A 21008-nucleotide genomic window follows, 5' to 3' on the forward strand; every position below is an offset into this window, starting at 1 on the left:
TATGCCGGAACCATCGAGCTGCAGAGGAGGGAGACGAAAAAGTTGTAACACTAAACTTCAAGGAGCTGAGTGAAAACAAATAATAAGGTATGTGTAAAAAATACCGAATAGAATAAATATACATTTTTGGTTTCGTTTAAAGGCGAAACATAGTTGTTTTATATATAATTTAACTTTCACGTTTCTTCCTAATAAATCAGAGGCTCGCGAACTGCTTACAAATTAAATCAACTCAATTCTTTACATTTTCCGATTATTAAAACAGTGAACTCATGGTTGAGAGCTACATATTTTAAATTAATCCTACAGTAACTGCAAAAATATATTAATTAATTAATTAATGAGTGTCTTTTATGTAAAACTAAACTACTGGGTGTGATGATGTTTCTCTGTTTCTGACCCACCCAGATGTGTGAGGTGTCTGCAGACCCTGTCACCCTGGACATGCTAAAAGAAGCGAGAGAGACGGTGAGGAGCAGCCCAATGGGTGTCATCAACACCCCCATGATCGCCTGGAGGCAGACCACCCTGCCTCTCAGCATTGACTGCAACATCCACATCAAACTGGAAAACATGCAGAGAACTGGTTGGTGAAACCCACTTTGTTTGGCTTCCCTGACACTTTGCTGCAGGTTTATTGACTTCCTGTTTTTGAATGACAGGGTCTTTTAAGATCAGAGGAGTAGCCAATCAGTTTGCCAGGAGACCGGCGGGTGGCCGTTTTGTCACCATGTCTGCTGGAAACTACGGCAAGTCGTTTGCATATGCCTCAAAACACTTTGGGTCAAAGGGCAAAGTGGTGATGCCTGAAACCGCCCCAGAGAACAAGTCCATCTTTATACAGGTCAGAGGTTGTTTGTGGCACAGTTAAGCAAAAGACAAAAGCCTTGAAAGTTAAATACAGACATATAAATTACTTCCTAATAAGTGTGAATTTATTACTTTGTCATTTTCATGGAGTGGTTATTCTTGTCCTCAGAGTTTAGGGGTTGAGGTGGAGCGAGCTCCTACATCCTGTCTGATAAACGTGGTGAACCGTTGTGTTCAGGAGGACAACATGACCTTCCTGCACTCCTTCGATGACCTGGATCTAATTGCAGGGCATGCCAGGTACAATCAGGGCTGGATGCTAGTGCATAAGAGTGCTTCTATCTTCGTGTTTTATTGGTAACAATTACATTTCTAATATCTCTGTCTTTTATTAATTACGTGTGCACATGCATTTAGTCTTGGTATGGAGTTGCTGGAAGTGATGCCGGAGCCTGATGTGGTGGTGGTGTGCTGCGGTGGAGGTGGGCTGCTGGCTGGAGTAGCTGCTGCCATCAAACTGTCAGGTTGCAGTAAAACCAAGATCTACGGCGTGGAGCCAGAAGGAGGTAAAAAGTCACAGACAAACTGATGTTTAGCTTGTTTTTGTGTGCAGAAACTTTAAGTGTGTTTCTGCTTAACGCAGCTTGCACAATGTACAAAAGCTTAATTGAGAAGAAGCCAGTAGAAATGGACAGCAAGAGCATCGCATCAGGTCTTGCACCACCTTTCGCAGGTAGTTTTTGTCAAATTTCTCTCCAGCATATCTGGCTTGTATGTGAACTGTTCTTTTAAAATTCCTTGACTTTCTGTTTGCGATACATGAGAAAATAGAAGAGTTTTCTTGCGCCATCACCAGGCAGGCTGCCCTATCAGCTGTGCCAACGTTACGTGGAGGGGATCGTCCTCGTTAGCGATGAGGAGATCGAGGCTGCCGTGTCCACGCTCTACAGATCCGGGCTGGTAGTGGAGCCATCAGGTACTGCTGCTTTTGCTGCCATTGTTAACAACAAGATCCCAGAGCTGGAGGGCAAGGATGTTGTGTGCATCCTCACCGGAGGGAATATCGGAAAAGCCGAGCTTGTGAACTTTCAGGACTGACAAAATTCAAATCTGTGACTTCTTACAAATCCGTGCCAGTAACTGTCTCAGATAACAATTTAGAATAAACATTGTTAATGCCCATGTTTTTACTGCTGTCGTAATTCTGCGTCTTTCTGGTATGTTTTTTATATTCTTAAAAGTCTGACAGTGTGAGAGAGTGTGCCGATCAGAATGTGTAGGTAAGTGCTTGACTCTGATTGCTGATTGGGAATGACAGCAACTCAGCCATGAAGTGGTATACCACATAACATCACAGAGCGAGGACAGCATATGTTGATGCGCATGGTGTGCAAAGACCACCACCTTCCTGCAGACCTCCAAACTTCATGGAATAGGTTTCCATGGCTGAGCAGCTGCATCCCAGCCATGGGCGATCGTGGCTCAACATTGTGGGAACTGTTTGCGGATGCCCCCTTTCTGTTCCACCAGGACCAGTGCACAAAGCAAGGCCCATAAACACATGAGAGAGTTTGGTGTGGAAGAACCTCAACCTGATAGAACACCTTTGGGATGAATTAGAGCAGAGACTGCGAGCCAGGTCCTTTCGTCCAACATCACTGTCTGACCTCACAACTGTGCTTCTGGAAGAATGGTCAAAAATTCCCATAAATCCCTCCTAAACCTTTCCACAAGGTTTGGAGCCTCTTTTCCACTCAAGTTCACATGTGTTTGAAAGCAAATGAGCAAATACTTCTGGCAATATAGTTCACCTCCACCTCTCCATACTGCAAACATCATAGTCCACAGAGAATCCTGCAAACAAGAAGGGGCTCAGTAATCCCCCCCGCCTTGAACCTATCTGTCACTCCTACTGAATACCTCACACATGTCCTGCAGCGCGCTCACTGCCACTCCTTACTTCCTCATGCAGTACCACAGTTCCTCTTTTAACAACCTATCATATGCTTTTTTTTCTAAATCCATAACTCCTGACCTCCTCTATATTTCTGCAGCAACACTCTAAAAACTCTTTCTCAGCACAAAGCCATAACTGCTTCTCTGATGGCAGGGACAGATTCAAGGATGGCAACTCCAGGAATCGTGCCAGGAGCATCATCTTCAACCTTGACAAAAAAATGAATGAAGCTCTGGAAATAAATGCTGTGACACTGCATAAGCTCATCAAAATGTTGCCCCCGGAGGATGTGTACCATGCTCAGAAGTAAGGGTGGTCCAACAAAATATTCAGAGTGTGACTATTTCTGGATGGGCAGTGTAGCTTATTGCATTACATACTGTTACATTTCAAATACTGTGATTCTTATTAACACTTTGTTAATGAATAGTAATTACATTGTAAACTATAAACATTAACATGATTTGCTGCAGTAGAATGATTATAATGCAATGCTCTGTAATCTATAAGCATCTGAATGGTTATAATAGTTCCTGGTCCTCCTTCACTACGTCCATGAATCTTCTCTGAGGTCTTCCTCTTATCCTCGTGCCCGGCAGCTCCACATTCAACATTCTTTATTAAATATTTCTATTATTATCATCAACAGATGTAAAAAGTGCAATTTTGTCAAACCTAACTCCAAACTTTTTAAAACAAACAGCAGATTTATTATTCATGCCTCCCCAGGCTGACAGCCATTGGCTGAAATTTGGCTCGACTGAAGTGCCTTCATGATAGTGCTTCGGGGCATTTGAGCCTTTTTTTTTTTTTTTAAATTATTCAGAGGTCTGGCTCACATCCACCTCAAAGCAATTTGGATTCATAATTCAGCTCTGCTGGCAAGAGAGCAGCTTTACATCGCTGAAAAATCGTCAGAAAACTAACCTTCAGTGTATAGAACCAAAAAACACAGTGAATGAAAAAAGTTCAAAGGTAAAATAAAACAAGAAATAGGATGATGCTAAATAATAAGAAACGCAAAGATTTCTCCCTACGTCATGGCCGTGGCAAAGAAGAGATAAAAAAGAATAAACAAAGATGAGTTCACTCAAAGGTTTAAGAAAAATAAGATTTATTTTGACTGAGCCCAGTGTACACAGATCAAGACTGACAATTTCTGTTGGTTTAAACTTAAGAGTGTGCTGGGCTAGTATTAAAAACAGACATAGATCTATTGACAACGGATCTATTGTTAAACTGCTGTGAAGAGAAAAAAAACACATTTTCTCAGATATTATTAGGTATATCCTGGTCTTACAAGGTGTGATCATAAAGTTCTGCAACTCTGCAAAAACAAAAACAGTCCCCCCTCGAAGGTGGTCTCTGGTGCAACACTGCATGAATCTGTTACATTTGGCTTCATTTTAGAGAACAGAATCGTATCTGGCTGTATGTAACCAGTGGTGAGCTACAAAAAATCCCAACCTTTGGTGTCCCTTGAATGCCTCAGGATATTAGATCCTTGAATAAGTCTGACCTTGGTGCACAACGCATGAATGCTGGGAAAAAAAAATCGTCTAGATCCTGATGCGTTGCTTTTGGATTGTGTGCTGTTTGGTCGGTGGGCTGTAGGTGGACAAGCCGCTCTCATAACCTTTGATGACCCTCCGAGTCAAAGCTGTTTCAGCCTGACACAGAAGTTAACGTTTGAATTGCTCCAGTGGACAGAATGAGACGTTCAAGGAGTGATCTAAAAATAGCAGCGGTGCTGGAAGTAGTCCAGTCCTGCACAAGGACAGTGTGTTGAAGTGGAGCTCAAAGCGTAGTCTTTCATTTCTTTAAGGGTGAAGTCATAAAAGTCACAGAAGTTTCTAATCGCACCTAGTATATCCCGCCGAACCTACATAACATCCTTGGTGGCCATTCTGCATACGACCGCATCAAGCAGACTCCCACATTTCTCCTCCTGGGGAGTGACTTTGTACAGCTGTAATGGAGGGAAAAAAATAAATTAAAATATTCTTTAAATTCATCAAGCAAAGTGTTAAAGCGGTAGTGAGGAAACTGCAATTGATTATGTACTCTGTGGGTTATAACATGATTTTAGGCCCAGTTTTTTTTTTCTTTTGTCAGATCTTCCCTGAATTTTTCATTTAGTCTGGGACTGGATATAATCCACATCTGAGAATGTTTTGGGAATAAAGCAACATTAGGAGAAATAACTGTGCAGCCTGTCACCCCTGTAACATAACAAGATACAAGTGTGGAACGCAGATTAATTAAAAGCAGCGACCTTTTTGATCTTTGCGTGGTCTGACAGTGAAGAAATCTCTTCCACTGGAACCTGCCGGCCCTCCACCCTGGCTGCAATGTCTGACACGACCTGGGACTCATCTTTGCTGTCAACCATAACGATCAGAACGGAGTCATCACCATCTGAGATCCCAAATCTTTTAAAGGCCTCTGAGATCTATATTAGTGGAAGCATACAGATAGCTTACATATCTAAAACTACGTTAAGAGTAACATTTTTTCAAAAATCGGAACATGGATCACAGAAACATCTGCTTCTTCTCACTTACATTATTTGTAGGGGACAGATTGAAGATGATCTCCGAGTAAAGAGTTCTTGTCTTCATTTTTTCTATTTTCTCTAAGTGAACGGCTTTATTGGCAGCTACCAGCACTTGAAAAGGATCCACCAGCTGGAAATGGAAGCACAGGGTCAACGTAAGCAAACAGCAAGACTCCAGGTAATTCTCAATTTTTCTTTTTCAGTGAAAGACACGAGTACTTAACTGTTTTATTAGTATGTGTTTTATACAATAAAACACAGGCGTATTTTGAAAAAAAGCATTGCTAAAACAGACGGAAAAGGCTCACCATCGTAGGGTTGATCAAGGCACCGTTTATTTTCCCTTCCATGGCGCTTTTTTTCAGCTCTGCAGCATTTTTGACTTCTTTGAAGAGCATCTGGGTCACTCTGTGGTCGGGGAAAAGCTCCAGCTTTTGTGTTAGATGCATTCTCAAAACACACACACACACACAAAAGGTTGGATAAAATTCTATAAACGGCACACGGACCACGGTGCTTCACGTGAAGTCTCTACACGGCGGGGGGGAACCATAACACGGTGACACCGCGTCAGAGGAAATCTCCTCCTAGGAGGAAAAAAAAGGATATCACAAGGTAGTAAAACGGCAGTCAATAACATAATCATCCAAAATAAATCATACATATATGTAAGGCAGATATTACTCGACAGATAATCCCACGCTAAAGTATTTAGCATAGTACCGGAACCTATGGTTTTACACGAGTTTCTGTACCGAGCCTATTTCTGAATCGGACCGCCAGCTGTCAAAAATCACAAAAATTCTTCCGTTTAGCAACGGTGGACATGTTTCAGACAGTTTCCTCTAAATTAACGTTTTCCCGCGGTTTAAATTCTGGAGTCTAGTAGTTATGCGAGATACTCTAAAGTCTAACAGCTAGCTCTGGTCTGAACTTTTCTCAGTTTTACACCGTGTTTCGTCGTCAAACATGGAGAAATTTGAAGGCTACATGTTCACTGCTCTGTGCAGCACCAACTTCTTAATATCCTGCCTGCTGTTCTCCAGAGTGACCCGCGAGCAAAGGGAGCCCTACATGGACGAGATCTTCCACGTCCCCCAAGCTCAGAAATACTGCCAGGGAAAATTCAACGAGGTAAAGTGTGAGTGATGAGGGTGAGCCCGCCATTATCAGGCGGATTAAGGTTAGCTAAGAGCAGCGGTTAGGGTTAATCTCCACACTGGGCATATAGGGCTGTATCAGTATGGTATGCCTGTCTGGATGGGTTATATTTATTGATGTCACGTGGGCCAGCTTTAAAAAGAGCAAGGGACTTTGTGGTGAAGTGAAGCTTAACTGCTCAGATCTGTATGAAGCTCTGTAAACCTTACATTACTAATGGCTATCTGTAAAGACATGTTGCATGTTCATCCTCATGTGACATGATGCATGGCATCTGACTGACAGTGAAAGCAGTGTGTGTTAGAGGAAACTAGGCTAAACGATGGTGTTTTAGTCAGGGATCCATGAGAGAGTGAGAGTTTTCTAAAAAGTGTTAAAGCCTTGCAGAGAAAAGATTGGGGTGGTTATTATTCATCACAGCCCTGCCTGGTTCACATGCAGCAGAGTAACATGATGCCTGGGTCCAAGCAGATGCCTGCGAGGCTCCAGGCACGTAGGACAAGAGACCAGTAAACGACCGCCTTGGCAGCCCAAAGAACCTTGTGCCTTCCAGCAACCACTAAAGGAATGAAATTCACATTTTCATTGGCTAAGTGGTTGTCATCAGGGAATACACTTTCCTCCTAGCAGTCAGTGGTTGCAAGAGAGTTGGCAATCAGTCTCTAGGACTGTCTGACAGGGGGTTGTCTTTTCCTACAACCAGACTCATGTTATGCCTGCAATCTACTGGAGCCTCTTTCCTTGTCTAGGGCTAAATAGATAAATAATTGGATACAAGCATAAAAGTAGTTCTCCTATAACACATCGTACGCATATTAATGCATGACGTTTTATCAAGTTCAAGATAAAATGACACGTTTAAGTGTGTTTTATAAACTGTTATGAGCTGTCTTTGTTTGGTGAGGGGGACGTTAGTGCCCGTAGTGAATCTGGGAGTTTTGGATTTTAAGGATTGGTAACGCCTACCAGCAGTTCAAACAGATGGTGACTTGGATGAGAGCAGTCTTTGATGATGATTTGGGGCTGTTCGCAATGTCTGTGAGGGAAGGAAGAGAACAACAGTGTTGGTGATTCTCTGGAGGGCCTTTTTATCTGCTGCTACGAACCCCATGTACCACAGTGTAATGAACTATGCTCTCAGCGGTGGCTCTGTAGAAGCACAGCAGGAGGAGCATTTAACTGAGATGATTCTTCCTGAGTGTCCTCGGGAAATGCAGGCCCTGCTGGGCCTTCTAAATGATGGCTGAGGTGCCACTGGAACAGGAGAAAACATTAGACCCATGGTGGATGAAATTTAAATGACTTTATTTGTAAATTTGTGTCGTCACATACTCCATTGGACGACATTCATATGTATCAACAGACTGCTATATCATTTGGGCTGTAATTTTAAGATAGCATATAGATGAAGATTCTAAAAAAAGGCTTTTGTCTTGTGGCTCAGGAGCCAGAGCAGGTCGTCTACTAATCCAAAAGTTGGTTGTTCGATGCCTGGCTGTAATAATGAAGTGAGTGCTGATGCAAACACAGGTTTTTTTTTCTTAAATACTTGTATCACAGACTAGCCAAGAGAACTGACAGTGCTATGAAATATCCCTGTGGAGGGCCACAACAATAAGATTATAAAGGGATACAATTAATATTGAGCACCGTGAAGCTCAGCTCAGCTTATTGGTGTGGCCCTTCACAGCGGAAGCCCCCCAACTCCCCACTCAAGAGCCATTATCCGCTCACTCCACATGTTAAGTGAACTTTACACCTTGTGCCGTGTTAACATGTTTTTAATTCATGCAGTGGGACCCGATGATCACCACTCTCCCAGGCCTTTACCTCGTCTCAGTGGGAGTCATCAAGCCTGTGGTGTGGCTCACCGAACTGACAGGCGAGGTGGTGTGCTCCACGGCCATGCTGCGCTTCATCAACCTGCTCTTCAACTGTGGCAACCTTTACCTGATCTATCTGCTCCTCTGCAAGCTGCACCTCAGGGAGAAGGTAAGTCCAGGACACGAAGACAAGACCACAAGTGACTTAATGTGACATCAGAAAAAAAAATTAACTTCTCTTCTAGATGCGGACAACCTCACGCCGAGTCCTGTCAGCGCTGTCTCTGTCCACCTTCCCTGTGCTCTACTTTTTTAACTTCCTCTACTACACCGACGCTGGATCTACTTTCTTCATCCTCTTCACCTACCTCATGACCCTGTACGGCTGCCACAAGGCCTCTGCGCTGCTGGGCGTCTGCTCCGTGCTCTTCCGTCAGACGAACATCATCTGGGTGGCGTTCTGTGCAGCCACTCTGGTGGCAGGGAAAATGGATGACGCCTGGAGGGTGGAGCATACAAAAAAGAGGGACGAGAAGTCTGCACCGTCTCAGATCCCGCTGTCATTCAGCGGAGCTAAGAGAATCCTGCTTTTCACTCTGGAGTTCCTCACCTCACCCAATCACGTGAAGGCGGTGCTGCTGGTGGCCTGGCCTTACGCGCTGGTCGGCGTTGGCTTCCTGGTGTTTGTGGCACTGAATGATGGGATCGTGGTTGGCGACAGGACGAGCCACGAGGCCTGCCTCAACTTCCCCCAGCTCTTCTACTTCTTCTCCTTCTCCCTCTTCTTCTCTCTCCCCGTCTCGCTGTGTTACCACCGCGTCCTCCGCTTCCTGCAGGCTCTCAAAAAGCAGCCTTTGTTTTTCCTCCTGGTCACCGGCATCTCTTTGCTCCTGGTGTGGAAATTCACCTTTGTCCACAAGTACCTCCTGGCTGATAACCGCCATTTCCCCTTTTATGTGTGGAAGAAACTTTTCCAGAGGCACGAACTGGTGCGTTTCCTCCTCATCCCTCCGTACATCTTCGCCGGGTGGAATTTTCTGGACTCCTTTAAATCGCGCTCTCTCTTTTGGAGTTTGGCTTTCCTGGCTTGCCTCGTGGCCACCACAGTCCCGCAGAAGCTCCTGGAGTTCAGATACTTCATCGTTCCATACCTGATGTATCGCCTGCACATGCCCCTGCCCTCCCTTCCCAGACTCATCGGGGAGTTCCTCCTGTACACGGCCGTGAACGTTGCCACCATCTACATCTTCATCGCCAAGACCTTCCACTGGCCGGACAGCACAGCAACGCAAAGGTTTATGTGGTGAGGAAAAGACTAAAGTAATCATTTCAGGATTTTCTCCTGTGTTACAGGGGACCAGAACATCTTAAAAATCAAAGCAAAGCCTCTGTTACATCTCAGTATCAGACCGACACGGTCATATCATTTTTATACACTAACCACACGGCTTTGTTCTGAATTTGTAGGGTTTTATTCTCCCTACAGACAGAATCGGTATCTCCAGTTTGTATTTGACTGGCGAAAAAAAAAGTACTTTTCAATGACACTCAAAACACTCATAGGTAAATCCTGCCAGTCAACTGTGAATCATTTCATGACTGAATGAAATTGATATTAACAAAAAATGTTGGTAATAATAACAGTGGGAGATCTCAGTATTGTAAGGGGCGCTGGTGTAGATTTAAATCATAATGAAGAATGTTTAATATACTGTACTCGCATGTTGTTTTTACCCCAAACAGCTTTTTTCCCCCCTTCAAGCATTGATCCTTGTCGAGGTTAAAAAATAACATTTCAATATGGAATAAAAAAAAAATGGGCTCTCAAATAAATTAGCTTCTTTTAAGATTCATAATTCTGACATAAGAAATGTAACTGATTCAGGAAATCAGAAGATTTAATTTGTAAATTTAACAAAATGTTTATTTTGTTGTGTCAAGTCTACTTATGAGGCTTCCTTGTTTTTGTACGGCAGTTTTTTCTACAGCACTTGTAAAATGTAGTACAACAAAATTATTCTTTTGCAAGTATAATTAAAGAGACCAAAAATGATATAATCGTAATGTAAAGGTTAGATTTCTTTTGATGTGGGACGGTTTTTTTAAAGCATTTTGTGCCAGTGATGGACGCCGACAGAACTTTATAATAATGGGATTATTTGAAGATGTACATACATTTTTACCTCGATATTCACTATGACCAAGCCATACGAGTCCACTGGAGGTGACCAAGATGTGTGTCGAGATGTTCACTGTTAATTTAGACGTTTTTGTTTCTGCTCGTCTGTACGTGCCCTCGTGCTCGATTTGTGGATGTGGTTAATTCCGCTGCTTATTTGTTGTCGTTTTCTTTATATGCACGAGATTTCAATCATAAAATTCATCCTAACGAAAATCCGATCACGTTGGTTTGTGACTCACGCGATCAAAGTCAGTCAAATCTGAATGTGTAATTTGTCGTGTTTAGTTTGAATGCAGTGTGACCTGTGTGTAGGTGTGAACACGAGTAAACGTTGTGCATTGATGCTGTAAGTATGCTGCTCCCATCTTCATTCAACTGTGGAATAAAATATTCAAAATCAAGTCTGTAGAGCACTCGTTTGAGTTTCATGTGAAGATGGACGATAGCGTTATATGTGCACTTGACGGTCACTTTATGAGGTACACCTCCCTACTTCCTTTTTGAAGCTTCTTTTGCCCCCTCGAGATGATTTGAGCTTTTTAACATGCTGCGTTCTCCTGCTGGAAGCAGCTGTCAGAAGACGACTACACTGTCGTCATAAAGGAATGGACACGAGTATTCAGGTTGGCAGAGTTAAAACTACGGGGACTAAAGTGTGCCAAGAAAATATCCCACACATTTGTTACACTACCAGCAGCAGCCTGAACTTTTGCTACAAGCCCGGATGGATCCATGCTGTCATGTTGTTCATGCCACATGCAGACCCTACCACCAGGCAACGTTTCCCAGTGTTCTGACAGGCGTGTGACCCGGTATGGTCTTTCCTATCAGCTCGAAGCAGTCTGGCCATTCTCTGACCTCTGAAATCAGCAAGACATCTTCTCTGCTGCTCGCTGGATAGTTTCTGTAAACCCTCGAGATGTTTGTGTGGGAAAATCTCAGTCAGTCAGCAGCTTCATCCAGACCAGCTGCCACCAATGTTGTTCACTGGCCATTTTTTCCCCCCTCTACATTACTTCCTCTGTTTCGTGGTTCCACAGAAATGTATGATGAAAACAATAAACACCTTTATTAAACACCTCGTTAAGTTGAAGGAACACAACGGAACAGAAATCAAGTCATTTAGAACTTAATCTGATTAATACTGTGACTATTTCTCCTTATTGACATCAAGTGGTACTAACAGTTTGTCTCAGTCGGATCAACCAGAGTCAGCCACCAGGAGGCGCTATAATGCAACACTAGAGACCCCTATGAACATGAAAGTGCAATTCACCATGAAGTAAATGAATTCAACATCTGAGTAACAGTGGAAAGTACTCAAGCATTAATCACTAGATGTTTTGTTTGAAGTCGGCCTTGAGAGATATTTAAGGTTCAAACTGAATCAGTGAATTGATATAAAGGCCCTGACTCTAAGAAACGCACGTTTACAGGTGAGCATTGTTATTGTTTTGCTCAAAGAGTATCTGTGATGTAAGATTCCTACTTTAAGTAAATGTAGCACCGAGTTTGAGGGCCGTTTTTGTCGTATTTCACGTTTCGTGCATGTAATATTTCCAGTGGGTGACCGGTCTGGGCTTTTCTACAGAGCCATGCTGCTGTAATAAGTGCAGAATGTTGTGGTATTGTCTTGCTGAAATACTAATGGCCTTCACTGTTAGAGACACCATGTGGATGGCAGCCTATGTTCCACTGTGAGGTATATTTAACGCAATACAAATTCTAATCATTTCTATACAAAGTGAATTCATTGAGACTTTCTGGGGTGTCACCTTCGCACACGGTCATGTTATCAATTAACTGCAGCAGTTGTGCAACATTCAGTTTTCTAACATTACACATTTTAATAATGAGTACCCGGGCTGGTACATAAAAATAGAGAATTTAAACAATTAATGCATTGCATCTTTATGTTTTACGCACACAGGGTCCTGACTTTTTGGAAACAATGTGGTAACATTATGGAAAAGGTCAATGCTAATTTAGAGCAGTATTTTAGAAGACAGCAGACTCAACTGTAAGAAAGCAGAAAAAAAACGCATGGCGATGATTGCTCTCCATGCCACCTGTGTCGTTACTGGATTCTAATTACAGTAAGAAACACTGGGCCAGCTCACAGCTCATAAAAGTCGCACTGGGAAGATTACACAAATGTTGACTGCACAGCCAATCTGAGCCTGCTGAAAGGACGCACTGTATGTACTGTTGTCTTCAGAGCAGCGTTCACAACATCTGCTCGGTCACTTCATGGTTTATAATTGAGTTTTATTTTACTTTTTCAGATTTGTCCTCCTTTCACTACATTGATTTTTTTACTCTGCCAATTGATGAAAGTACAAATTAGTCTTTCTCATCAGGGTGTTTGGGCATTTTGAAAATGACAGTCTCAAAGGGATCGTTCATATATTCGATTCATTTCCTGATGCAATCAATCAAAGTTTGTCCTTGACGATGTGGAATATCTTATTCATCACTGATTGTGTTTCAGGAAGACCTGATAAAATAAGAAAAAGGTTGGAAATGATTGACACCAAGCGTGATAAGTATTTCACGAAACAGAAAAAAATGTAAATATCAAAGTCAAACTGTGACAATTCACCTTTTCCTGGCAGTAGTGTGTGGAGGAGTCATAGTTAGCTCTACTTCAGTAAACCTGTAAACTTGAACCTTTTTTCCTGAGTAAAATCTTGACACTGCACATGTGCAGTAGAGCACATGTGAGGATAGTGTGCTAAATACAGCTTCGGCTCAGTCTCAGTGCAGCCTAGCAACACACAACTAGGTTCAAAGAATAGGTGTGCATCTGTACACACATATCAGTTACAATGATACATGTGTGCTGATATTATCTCTCAAGAAGCAGTTTTTAAAGAAGGTAAACAGGTTTGAGGTACAAAAAAATTACACAAGAAGTGGAATGGAAATCGCTTTTATGGAGTGATGAATCCAAATTGGACAGTTTTGGTTTAATGATAAAGCACTGAGCGTCTATAGCTGTAAAACATTTTTCAGCATCACAATGATGCAAACAATCAATGCAGTAAAAGCACACCAGGAAAGAGACAAACGCACAGTGCAACACTATGAGTTATGGATTGGCCTCCCCAGAGTCCGGACCTCAACACTACTGAAGCAGAGTGGGATCATCTCAACAGAGAACAAAACAAAAGGGAGTCAACATCTAAAGAAGAGCTTTAAATGTTCGTCGGGAAGCCTGGAGAAGCATTCCTGAAGACTGCGTAAGAAATGACAAGAAAGCTGCGCAAAAGAGGCTGTGTTGAAGAATAAAAGTGGTCACAAGCTTCAAATACTGACTTTCAAGCTTGTTACATACAAACGAGGGATGACTCAAGATTTCGACAGTATTATAAATAGTGATAATTTTTAAGGTGGGCGCCAAATGTGGAAAGTGGACGATATCTGTGTTATTTAATTAAGGACACGATCTGTATCGTAAATATTTATTTTTCTGTCAGTGGTTGGATAACAGGATTTTCTTCATTTACACTTATAAGAAGAAATTTGTTGGATTGTACACTCAAAAATACATCGTCTCACAGAACAGAGTTTAAAATTTGTATCAATAATGAACCCCCACTTCTCCACAAAACGAGCGCAACTCCCCTCAAAGTGCAAAGACTTCACTTTTATGGCGTTTTTACGCTGACGTCAGCCTGTTATGGCGTCATTGTGACGTCGTAGAGTGTTGAAAATCTAAAGAGTGTTTTCTACAGCTTTTCCCATGCCCTTTCATATAAAATATATAACTTTTTTTTTTGCTAACAATGAAGGTAAAGGTCAAATGCTTGGCCAGCTTAAGGTCTAATTTATCGCTGCGAAGTTTGACGACGACCCATAAAAAGTTGTGGGTAATATAAAGTTTTTACTGATTTTCCCATTTGGTGTGACTTTGACCTCGACCCGATTTTCAGCAAAATTGAATCAGCTCAAGCTGTTATTGGTATCTACCATCAAACAACAATTGAAAATGATATCTTGAGCAACTGTCGATGCTAGGCTGCTAACAAACAAAAAGCACTTCCCAGAGGACAAATGTGCTGCTCGCAGCGGTCTTTGTCTCACCACAAATCCTCTACGTATATGGAGATTTCAGAATCCTGAGTTTCCTCTACCCGACCAAGCTCCTCATGAGAAATTGTTCCGTCTCTTCAGAGACAGAAACACGAGAATAGCAGGAGATCAAATACACAGAGCTGAGACTTGAATTTGATCACTGAGACGATGTTTTGGTATCGTTGAGGTCTATTTATAAGCCCATCAAGTTTTCCCCATTGTGTCCTCTACTTATTCCAAGAACCCATTATTTGTTACAAATAAGAATCAGTGCAGTCAGAGAAAACGTCGGTTCTTTTTCCAGGTGCTAAATTCAAAAAGTATGAAGCAATTAGAGGCAGACCCTGAAGAAGGAGCTAGTAGTATTTAAAGTCAAAGGTGAAGACAAGACAGTTTGACACTTGTTGATCTGTTATGGTTACATAAAAAGTTAAAACAACAGTAGAAAATAATTAGAGGGAGAAATAAAGGAAGAAAAAAAGATAGGCTTAAACGATCTCATGACTAATTCTTAGACATAAATAAAAACATCTTCTGCCTTTTATTCAACAAGGTCAGCGTGACACAGAGAGGAGTCTGAACATTTTCCATTCCATGCTCACACAAGTACATCACATTTACTGAAGACCTACACTCTGAAAATACAAAGTAAAATGCAACTGAAATAAGTAAGTAAGATACCTTTATTAGTCCCCCAAGGGGAAATTTCATGTTTATATGTGAAATCAAAGGTTTGTTTATATTAAGATTTAATCATTAACAGACAATAGATGCTCAGTGAAGAGAATTAAATAGGGATGAAATAAAACGAAAAGACAAAACATTCATTTTACTCTGAAAGTCAAAAAAAGGTGGAATCCAAGCAGGTGGAGTTGAGGACACGGGTGGAACCAACTGGGCTGACAGAGAACGATCAATCAACCTCACTGGCGTGAACCTATAAGGTAGTACAACTCAACAAAGAAAGCATTAAAGCGCCAAACACAGTTAACACTGGACATACATATGATGAGATATTAACTTGCTGCTTGGTTTGCATCCGTCGCATCGCTTGGGTGTGACAAATGAATCGTGGCCTCCTTAATCTGTGGCTCTATTAGGCATTTGAGGGGCAGATGGAGGGTCTGCACATCGCTGCTGGGTGTGGATGGCTGTGGTTTCTGATGAGTGGGCTTGATGATGTAAAGCCTCCAGTGGTAAACGTGCTGTGGTCAGAAATGAGTCACCAGAGTTTTCTGGCGTGTGCTGTTCATCTCTGCTGCATGGTGGCGGGGGGAGGTCGTGATCCACTCTGCATCCCTCCTCACAGCCTCAGTGTGTCAAAGTATCTCTGAGAAGATTTATCTGTTTCATCCTCATCACTGCTTTTTTTTCTTGAGCTCTCTGTCTGTCTCTGCATTCGTGCTTCCACACTTCCACTTAATGCTCTCAGGTGATTTTCTATTTCAACAAACTCATCTCTCTGCACTCTTATCTCTTTTATTCCAGCTGCATTAGCCGTCTTAATGTTCCTTCTTGCGGGAAGCCAAAATGTTTTCCCTAAACATGCATAACACTCATGGATCCTTCTTCATGCTTTTCCTTCACCACATTTGGAGACATGAAATCCACCACTTTGGAGCTGGGGATCGGTCCGCCAGGGCCTCACTCTACGCCACCGCCTGGCACACAATGCAATACGGCGCCTCTTGTGAGTGTTGGGCCTGACCAGTCGGGCCCATGGACTAAGGCTTAGCCACCAGACGCTCGCCCTCGGGCACCCTACTTTGGCCTGGCTCCAGGGCGGGGCCTCGGTCACCCTATCCTGGGCAGGGTGAACCGTTTCCTTGATGTTCTACTCATAGGGGTCTTCTGAATCGCTCTTTCTCTGGTCCCCCACCCAGGACCAATATGCCATGGGAGACCCTACTAGGAGGCAGAATCCCTGGACAACCTAGCCCCTGGGATCCCTGGGACACACTGGGAGGAGGCCCTGGGGCAGAACCAGGACATGCTGGAGAGATTATATCTCTCGGCTGGCTTGGGAACGCCTTGTTGTCCCCAGGACAAGCTGGAGAAGGTGGCTAGGGAGAGGAAGGTCTGGGCTTCCCTGCTTAGGCTGGTGCCCCTGCTCATGGATGTGAGCACAGGGAAAGAATCATATTCCTGTTTTCTTTCTGTTTTTCTCTCTTTTTTTGTTTTTTTAAGTTAGAACAATTTATTTTAGAACTTTAACCATTTGTGCATCAACGTGGTGCATTAGCTGGATATCCCAGTGTAGGTGGTTTGGGGTCCAAGAGGTTAGCTCTCTTCGTGTTTTACCATCTCAGACCACAGATCCCATCAGCCATGGGATCCCACTTCTCTGACACCAAGCTTGTTGTGGAAATTAAGATACACACAACCAGGTGGTCTTTGTGAGTTTTATTTGCTTTGTAAACGGGTCAAACAACAGTACAGACAGCATTCGTTACCCTGAGGCACTGTAACCATGGACTATTTATAGAGAAACAAACGGCGGATAATAAAAGAAAACTCTGAGATCAACATGCAGTCTGTCTGAAAGTTTACACAGAGAGGGAAGAACACAATATGGAGCCTTTCATCCGATAAGGTCAGCTTGACATTTTCTGCTATGTGTTCCTTTTTGATTCTCCTAATTACATATATGCTAGACATGCAATAGTAATGACAGCAGTTTATTACTTTCCTCCACAGTCTTCTTTACATTTATGAGTCTGGAAGGATGCGGTTGTAAATTGCCAAATGACTACATGGTAAAGACACAGAAACGTTAGAGTGTTCACTGTCACCGAAAATATCTCAAAGAAATTCTGGAGGATTATCATCACCCTTACAGCGGATGGTTACAAGAGACGTTTCCCTTTTCCACTCTGCTTGCTGTGGGGAGAGCACGGAGATTCAATGGGACTGAATTAGGAATAACAATCTCTAAAATTCTGGGGTGTTTTTTTGTTAGTGGTGATGTGATGAAGAAACACAGCTGACGGTGTGATTGAATTCTTGTCAGACAAGCAGTAAGTGGCAAGAGAGCCAAAACATCCAACTCATTCCTCCTTAGAAACAGCTCAAGGTAGCTAATGCCTACATTCCCACGTTATCCTATCATTTCTTGTTTTAATCATCCCATAATCTGGAGATATTAGGCTTACTTTTGCAGTGATTGCCATCTAATTGGCTCCTTCTGTGGATTGAAAAGCACATTACTGGAAACGTGTGTAAGTTTTCTTGAGATTGTGACTTAATTAGAGAGCTAATAGCATTTACTCGTGTCTAGAAGGGTCTTAGAATACACATCCTTCATGGCCAGCGACCCATCTCACAGTTTTAAAGCCATCTGGATCAGGACCAAATTTCCGTGGGTCCACCTTCTCTAACAAGTTTCATGAAATTCGCCTTGGCAGTTTGTGCGTTACTAATTGACAACCAAACAAACGGCACTGAAACCGTACCTCTGCCTCGGCTCGCACCCTGGCACACTTGGAGCACAGGAGGCACAAAGAAACAGATGGAGTTACAGAGGACACCATATGCTACCACGTCGTGAAGGAGCACAGGCACGTCTCCGTTCTCTCACAGTGGAAACCGTGCCGGGAAACTTTGCCGTTTAAATGTATAGGTGCATTGCAAATTAATCTCAGAGTAGGACAACAGCAAGGCTGAGACTGGATGGCAGCTGTGTCGGGCTCTACTGTTGCTAAAGCCTAGATTTTTGGCACGCCACCATTTGCTTGTTATCGCTTATATAAAGGCCAGATGATGCTGGGGAGAACGCCATTATTGCGAGTAAAGAAGTAAAAAAAGAAAAGTAATGAAACCTTTTGGGATCACTGCTTGACAGTGAAATAAAAAGACGATTTCTCAGTTTTTTTGTGATGAACGTCAAACTGCTCAAAAAGTTGACCAAACATAAAACAACTCTCATAAATCCCTTTCACTAGGTCCGTTCCTTCTAGAATTAAGTGATTCTTCCAACAGCAAATTTGGTTATTATGAAGGTTTTGAGGTAATCATGTACCTGTTTGTGCACCGCAGTATAAAGATGGACATGGAAACCTATGACATCATCCACTGGTTTTGAAATTTGAGCCTAGAGAGCAGTCAGGATCTTTCAAATCCTGTACAGAGTATAGAGAGTGTACAGCATGGATGGCAAACTTATTTTAGATCGTGGGCTACATACAGCTCACTCTGATCTTAAGTTGTTTGGACGTGTAAAATTCCATTATATGTCATTTTATGATGTTTAACTGCACAATTAGTCCCTGAGATGTCTTAATACAAGATAAATAAGTTTTAACTGCACATCTTAGTTTTTTCTATATGATAAATGAGTAAAATTATAGAAAAAGTTCTGGCAGTTCACTGCCCAGGCTGTGCCATACTTATTCAACATAACGTATTTGGTTCAAAGGAATTTCTAAGTAGACGCTGAAAACACTGTCAGTCTGGCAGAGGCAGAGTGTATGGAGTGGTGAAGTTTCCCAAAATGCAGACACGTAGAACAAAACTTGAATGTTAACAGAAAGCGAGACGTTTATTAAGGCTGGTAAAAACTTTACAAAACAAAAGGCAGAGGTGACGCTAAACAATAACCTAAACTGGGGAAACTACAGCTAAACATAAAGAACCAAAACATGAAACCTGAAGTGGATACAAAGATGCATGGAGCATGGAAACATGGCACAACGGACAACCTGACAAAGACCGAATAAGAAAACACAAACTGAATACACACAGGAGGATAACGAGGGGATGGGGAACAGGTGGGAACACAGCTGGGACAAATCAGACCTAACAAGACAAGGGAAAGCAAAATTAGACACACTGCACATAAGACAAGGACTTTCACAATAAAACAGGAAACAGAATGGAAAGCAGACACGACAACACGAACTTGACAACATAAGACACGCAGGGGTAGAAAACACAAAGGGAATCTAATAAACAAATGAACTTAGCTAACCTGAAGAACTTAAACATAAACATCTAAATAAACTAAAACTTAAAATACTGGGTCAACGGACCCAGGAACGTGACAAGAACATTAACCTTTCTGTCATGTAACTGTTTATTCATTACTTAACTAATTTGGTGTAGCATGAATGGCTGTGGGGGAAGTCTTTATCAGCAGGAAAAGCCCTAAAATGTATAAAAATAAAGTCCTTCATATTTTCCAAAGCTGCCCGGTGGGCCATTTGGTCTTAGAGCTGAAAGATCTTCGAGGATGAGAATGTTTTCAAGAAACTTGAAGATGTCCAGTTGCTTTTCTTTCCAAGCTCCTAAGATGATTGGACTAGAGTGAGAACAACAGAATGGAAGTGATGGAAAAAAGCAGATTAGCAGCTTAAATACCCGGAAATGCAGGCAAAAGAGTGACTACTGCACTTTGTTTATTGCCCTTACATGTACTCTTTATTGTGTTAGACAGGTGACATAATACACATCCTACTTAATGCTAGACGTTGCAAAATGCAACTCTTCAGTTGCATTTTGCAACGTCTAGAGTTCCTGTGAACTCTAAACTCTACTGTGAGTGGAAATATCTTTCTAAATCCAGCCAACAAACAACAGTCATTATATCACAAATGATATGAATGAAGGCAGTCTGTGTGTGACTAAGACTTACTGGTTAATGAGTCTCCTAGCACGCCTTAAAATGGGCTGTCAGCTGCTCCAATCAATCCAGTCCAGGGACAAATTTAAAGGTGGGCAAGTGGGGGCCAACTGCCCCACTGCTGCCAACTTTTTTGTCCCTAAAATATTTGTAAAAACCAACTGCTTGTTTGTCCAAAAGCTTCTTATAGTCTTTGTTTTCTTAGACGGGATGATACATTAAATAATTATAAGTATTTTGTCGATTCACTTTACATATAGGAGATTTCCACACGCTTAACTGAAGAGATTTGTGCCACCCTGGCTAGACCTCTTGTCCCTCATTTGGCCTCCCATATAAGATTGTCTAGATCCACCACTGGATTGCAATCACACTTTATATCTCTAATATTTACATAATTTTTTGGACTTTATCTCAATGATTTAGAAGGGAACAGCTTAGCAAAACAGGCCACAATGAATTATGCAAACCATTTAAAGACTTAGCATTTGTGAATGCTGCTGGAAGACGCCTCTGCACCTGCATCGCATTTAGTCCTAAGCTTTGGAAGGAAACTGTGCTTGCACCGAGAAGAGTGTTGGTGTGCCCCGTTCACTCTGCAGCTGGAAAAGTGTTGTATTCTGTTTCTCTATTAATGTATCCATATTTAGAATGAGACTTCTCCGTCTCAAGGCTCAGCCTGCCTATGAAGTGGTTAGACCGGTGGAGACCCAGCAATGTCATTCTGATGGAGAGGCACTGAGCAAAAGGGTGAAATAGCAACATATCAGAACTCATTTGAAGTACACTCAGGTAAAAGTAGCTCTCAGTGGAAGCAGCTACTT

General features: G+C 42.3%; 3 protein-coding genes across 3 annotated transcripts; 2 read left to right on the plus strand and 1 right to left on the minus strand.

Annotated features, from left to right (window-relative positions):
- srr (serine racemase) lies at nucleotides 1-2949 on the plus strand. Its single transcript, XM_005915714.3, has 7 exons — nucleotides 1-87; nucleotides 409-586; nucleotides 663-844; nucleotides 980-1110; nucleotides 1228-1376; nucleotides 1454-1543; nucleotides 1667-2949. The coding sequence occupies exons 2-7, from the start codon at nucleotides 409-411 to the stop codon at nucleotides 1906-1908; spliced, it is 972 nt and encodes a 323-aa protein (XP_005915776.1). The 5' UTR covers nucleotides 1-87; the 3' UTR covers nucleotides 1909-2949.
- Nucleotides 2950-3864: 915 nt separating this feature from the next.
- tprkb (Tp53rk binding protein) lies at nucleotides 3865-5923 on the minus strand. The gene is made up of 4 exons (XM_014329791.2): nucleotides 5633-5923; nucleotides 5332-5454; nucleotides 5043-5219; nucleotides 3865-4736 (listed from the first exon to the last, which is right to left on the minus strand). The coding sequence occupies exons 1-4, from the start codon at nucleotides 5771-5773 to the stop codon at nucleotides 4650-4652; spliced, it is 528 nt and encodes a 175-aa protein (XP_014185277.1). The 5' UTR covers nucleotides 5774-5923; the 3' UTR covers nucleotides 3865-4649.
- Nucleotides 5924-6036: 113 nt separating this feature from the next.
- On the plus strand, nucleotides 6037-10114 carry alg10 (ALG10 alpha-1,2-mannosyltransferase). Its single transcript, XM_005915716.3, has 3 exons — nucleotides 6037-6458; nucleotides 8280-8477; nucleotides 8554-10114. The coding sequence occupies exons 1-3, from the start codon at nucleotides 6294-6296 to the stop codon at nucleotides 9613-9615; spliced, it is 1425 nt and encodes a 474-aa protein (XP_005915778.1). The 5' UTR covers nucleotides 6037-6293; the 3' UTR covers nucleotides 9616-10114.
- Nucleotides 10115-21008: the final 10894 nt, after the last annotated feature.

Source organism: Haplochromis burtoni, unplaced genomic scaffold (assembly GCF_018398535.1).
Source record: "Haplochromis burtoni strain Fernald_Lab_line unplaced genomic scaffold, NCSU_Asbu1 Contig_14, whole genome shotgun sequence".
NCBI lineage: Eukaryota > Metazoa > Chordata > Actinopteri > Cichliformes > Cichlidae > Haplochromis > Haplochromis burtoni.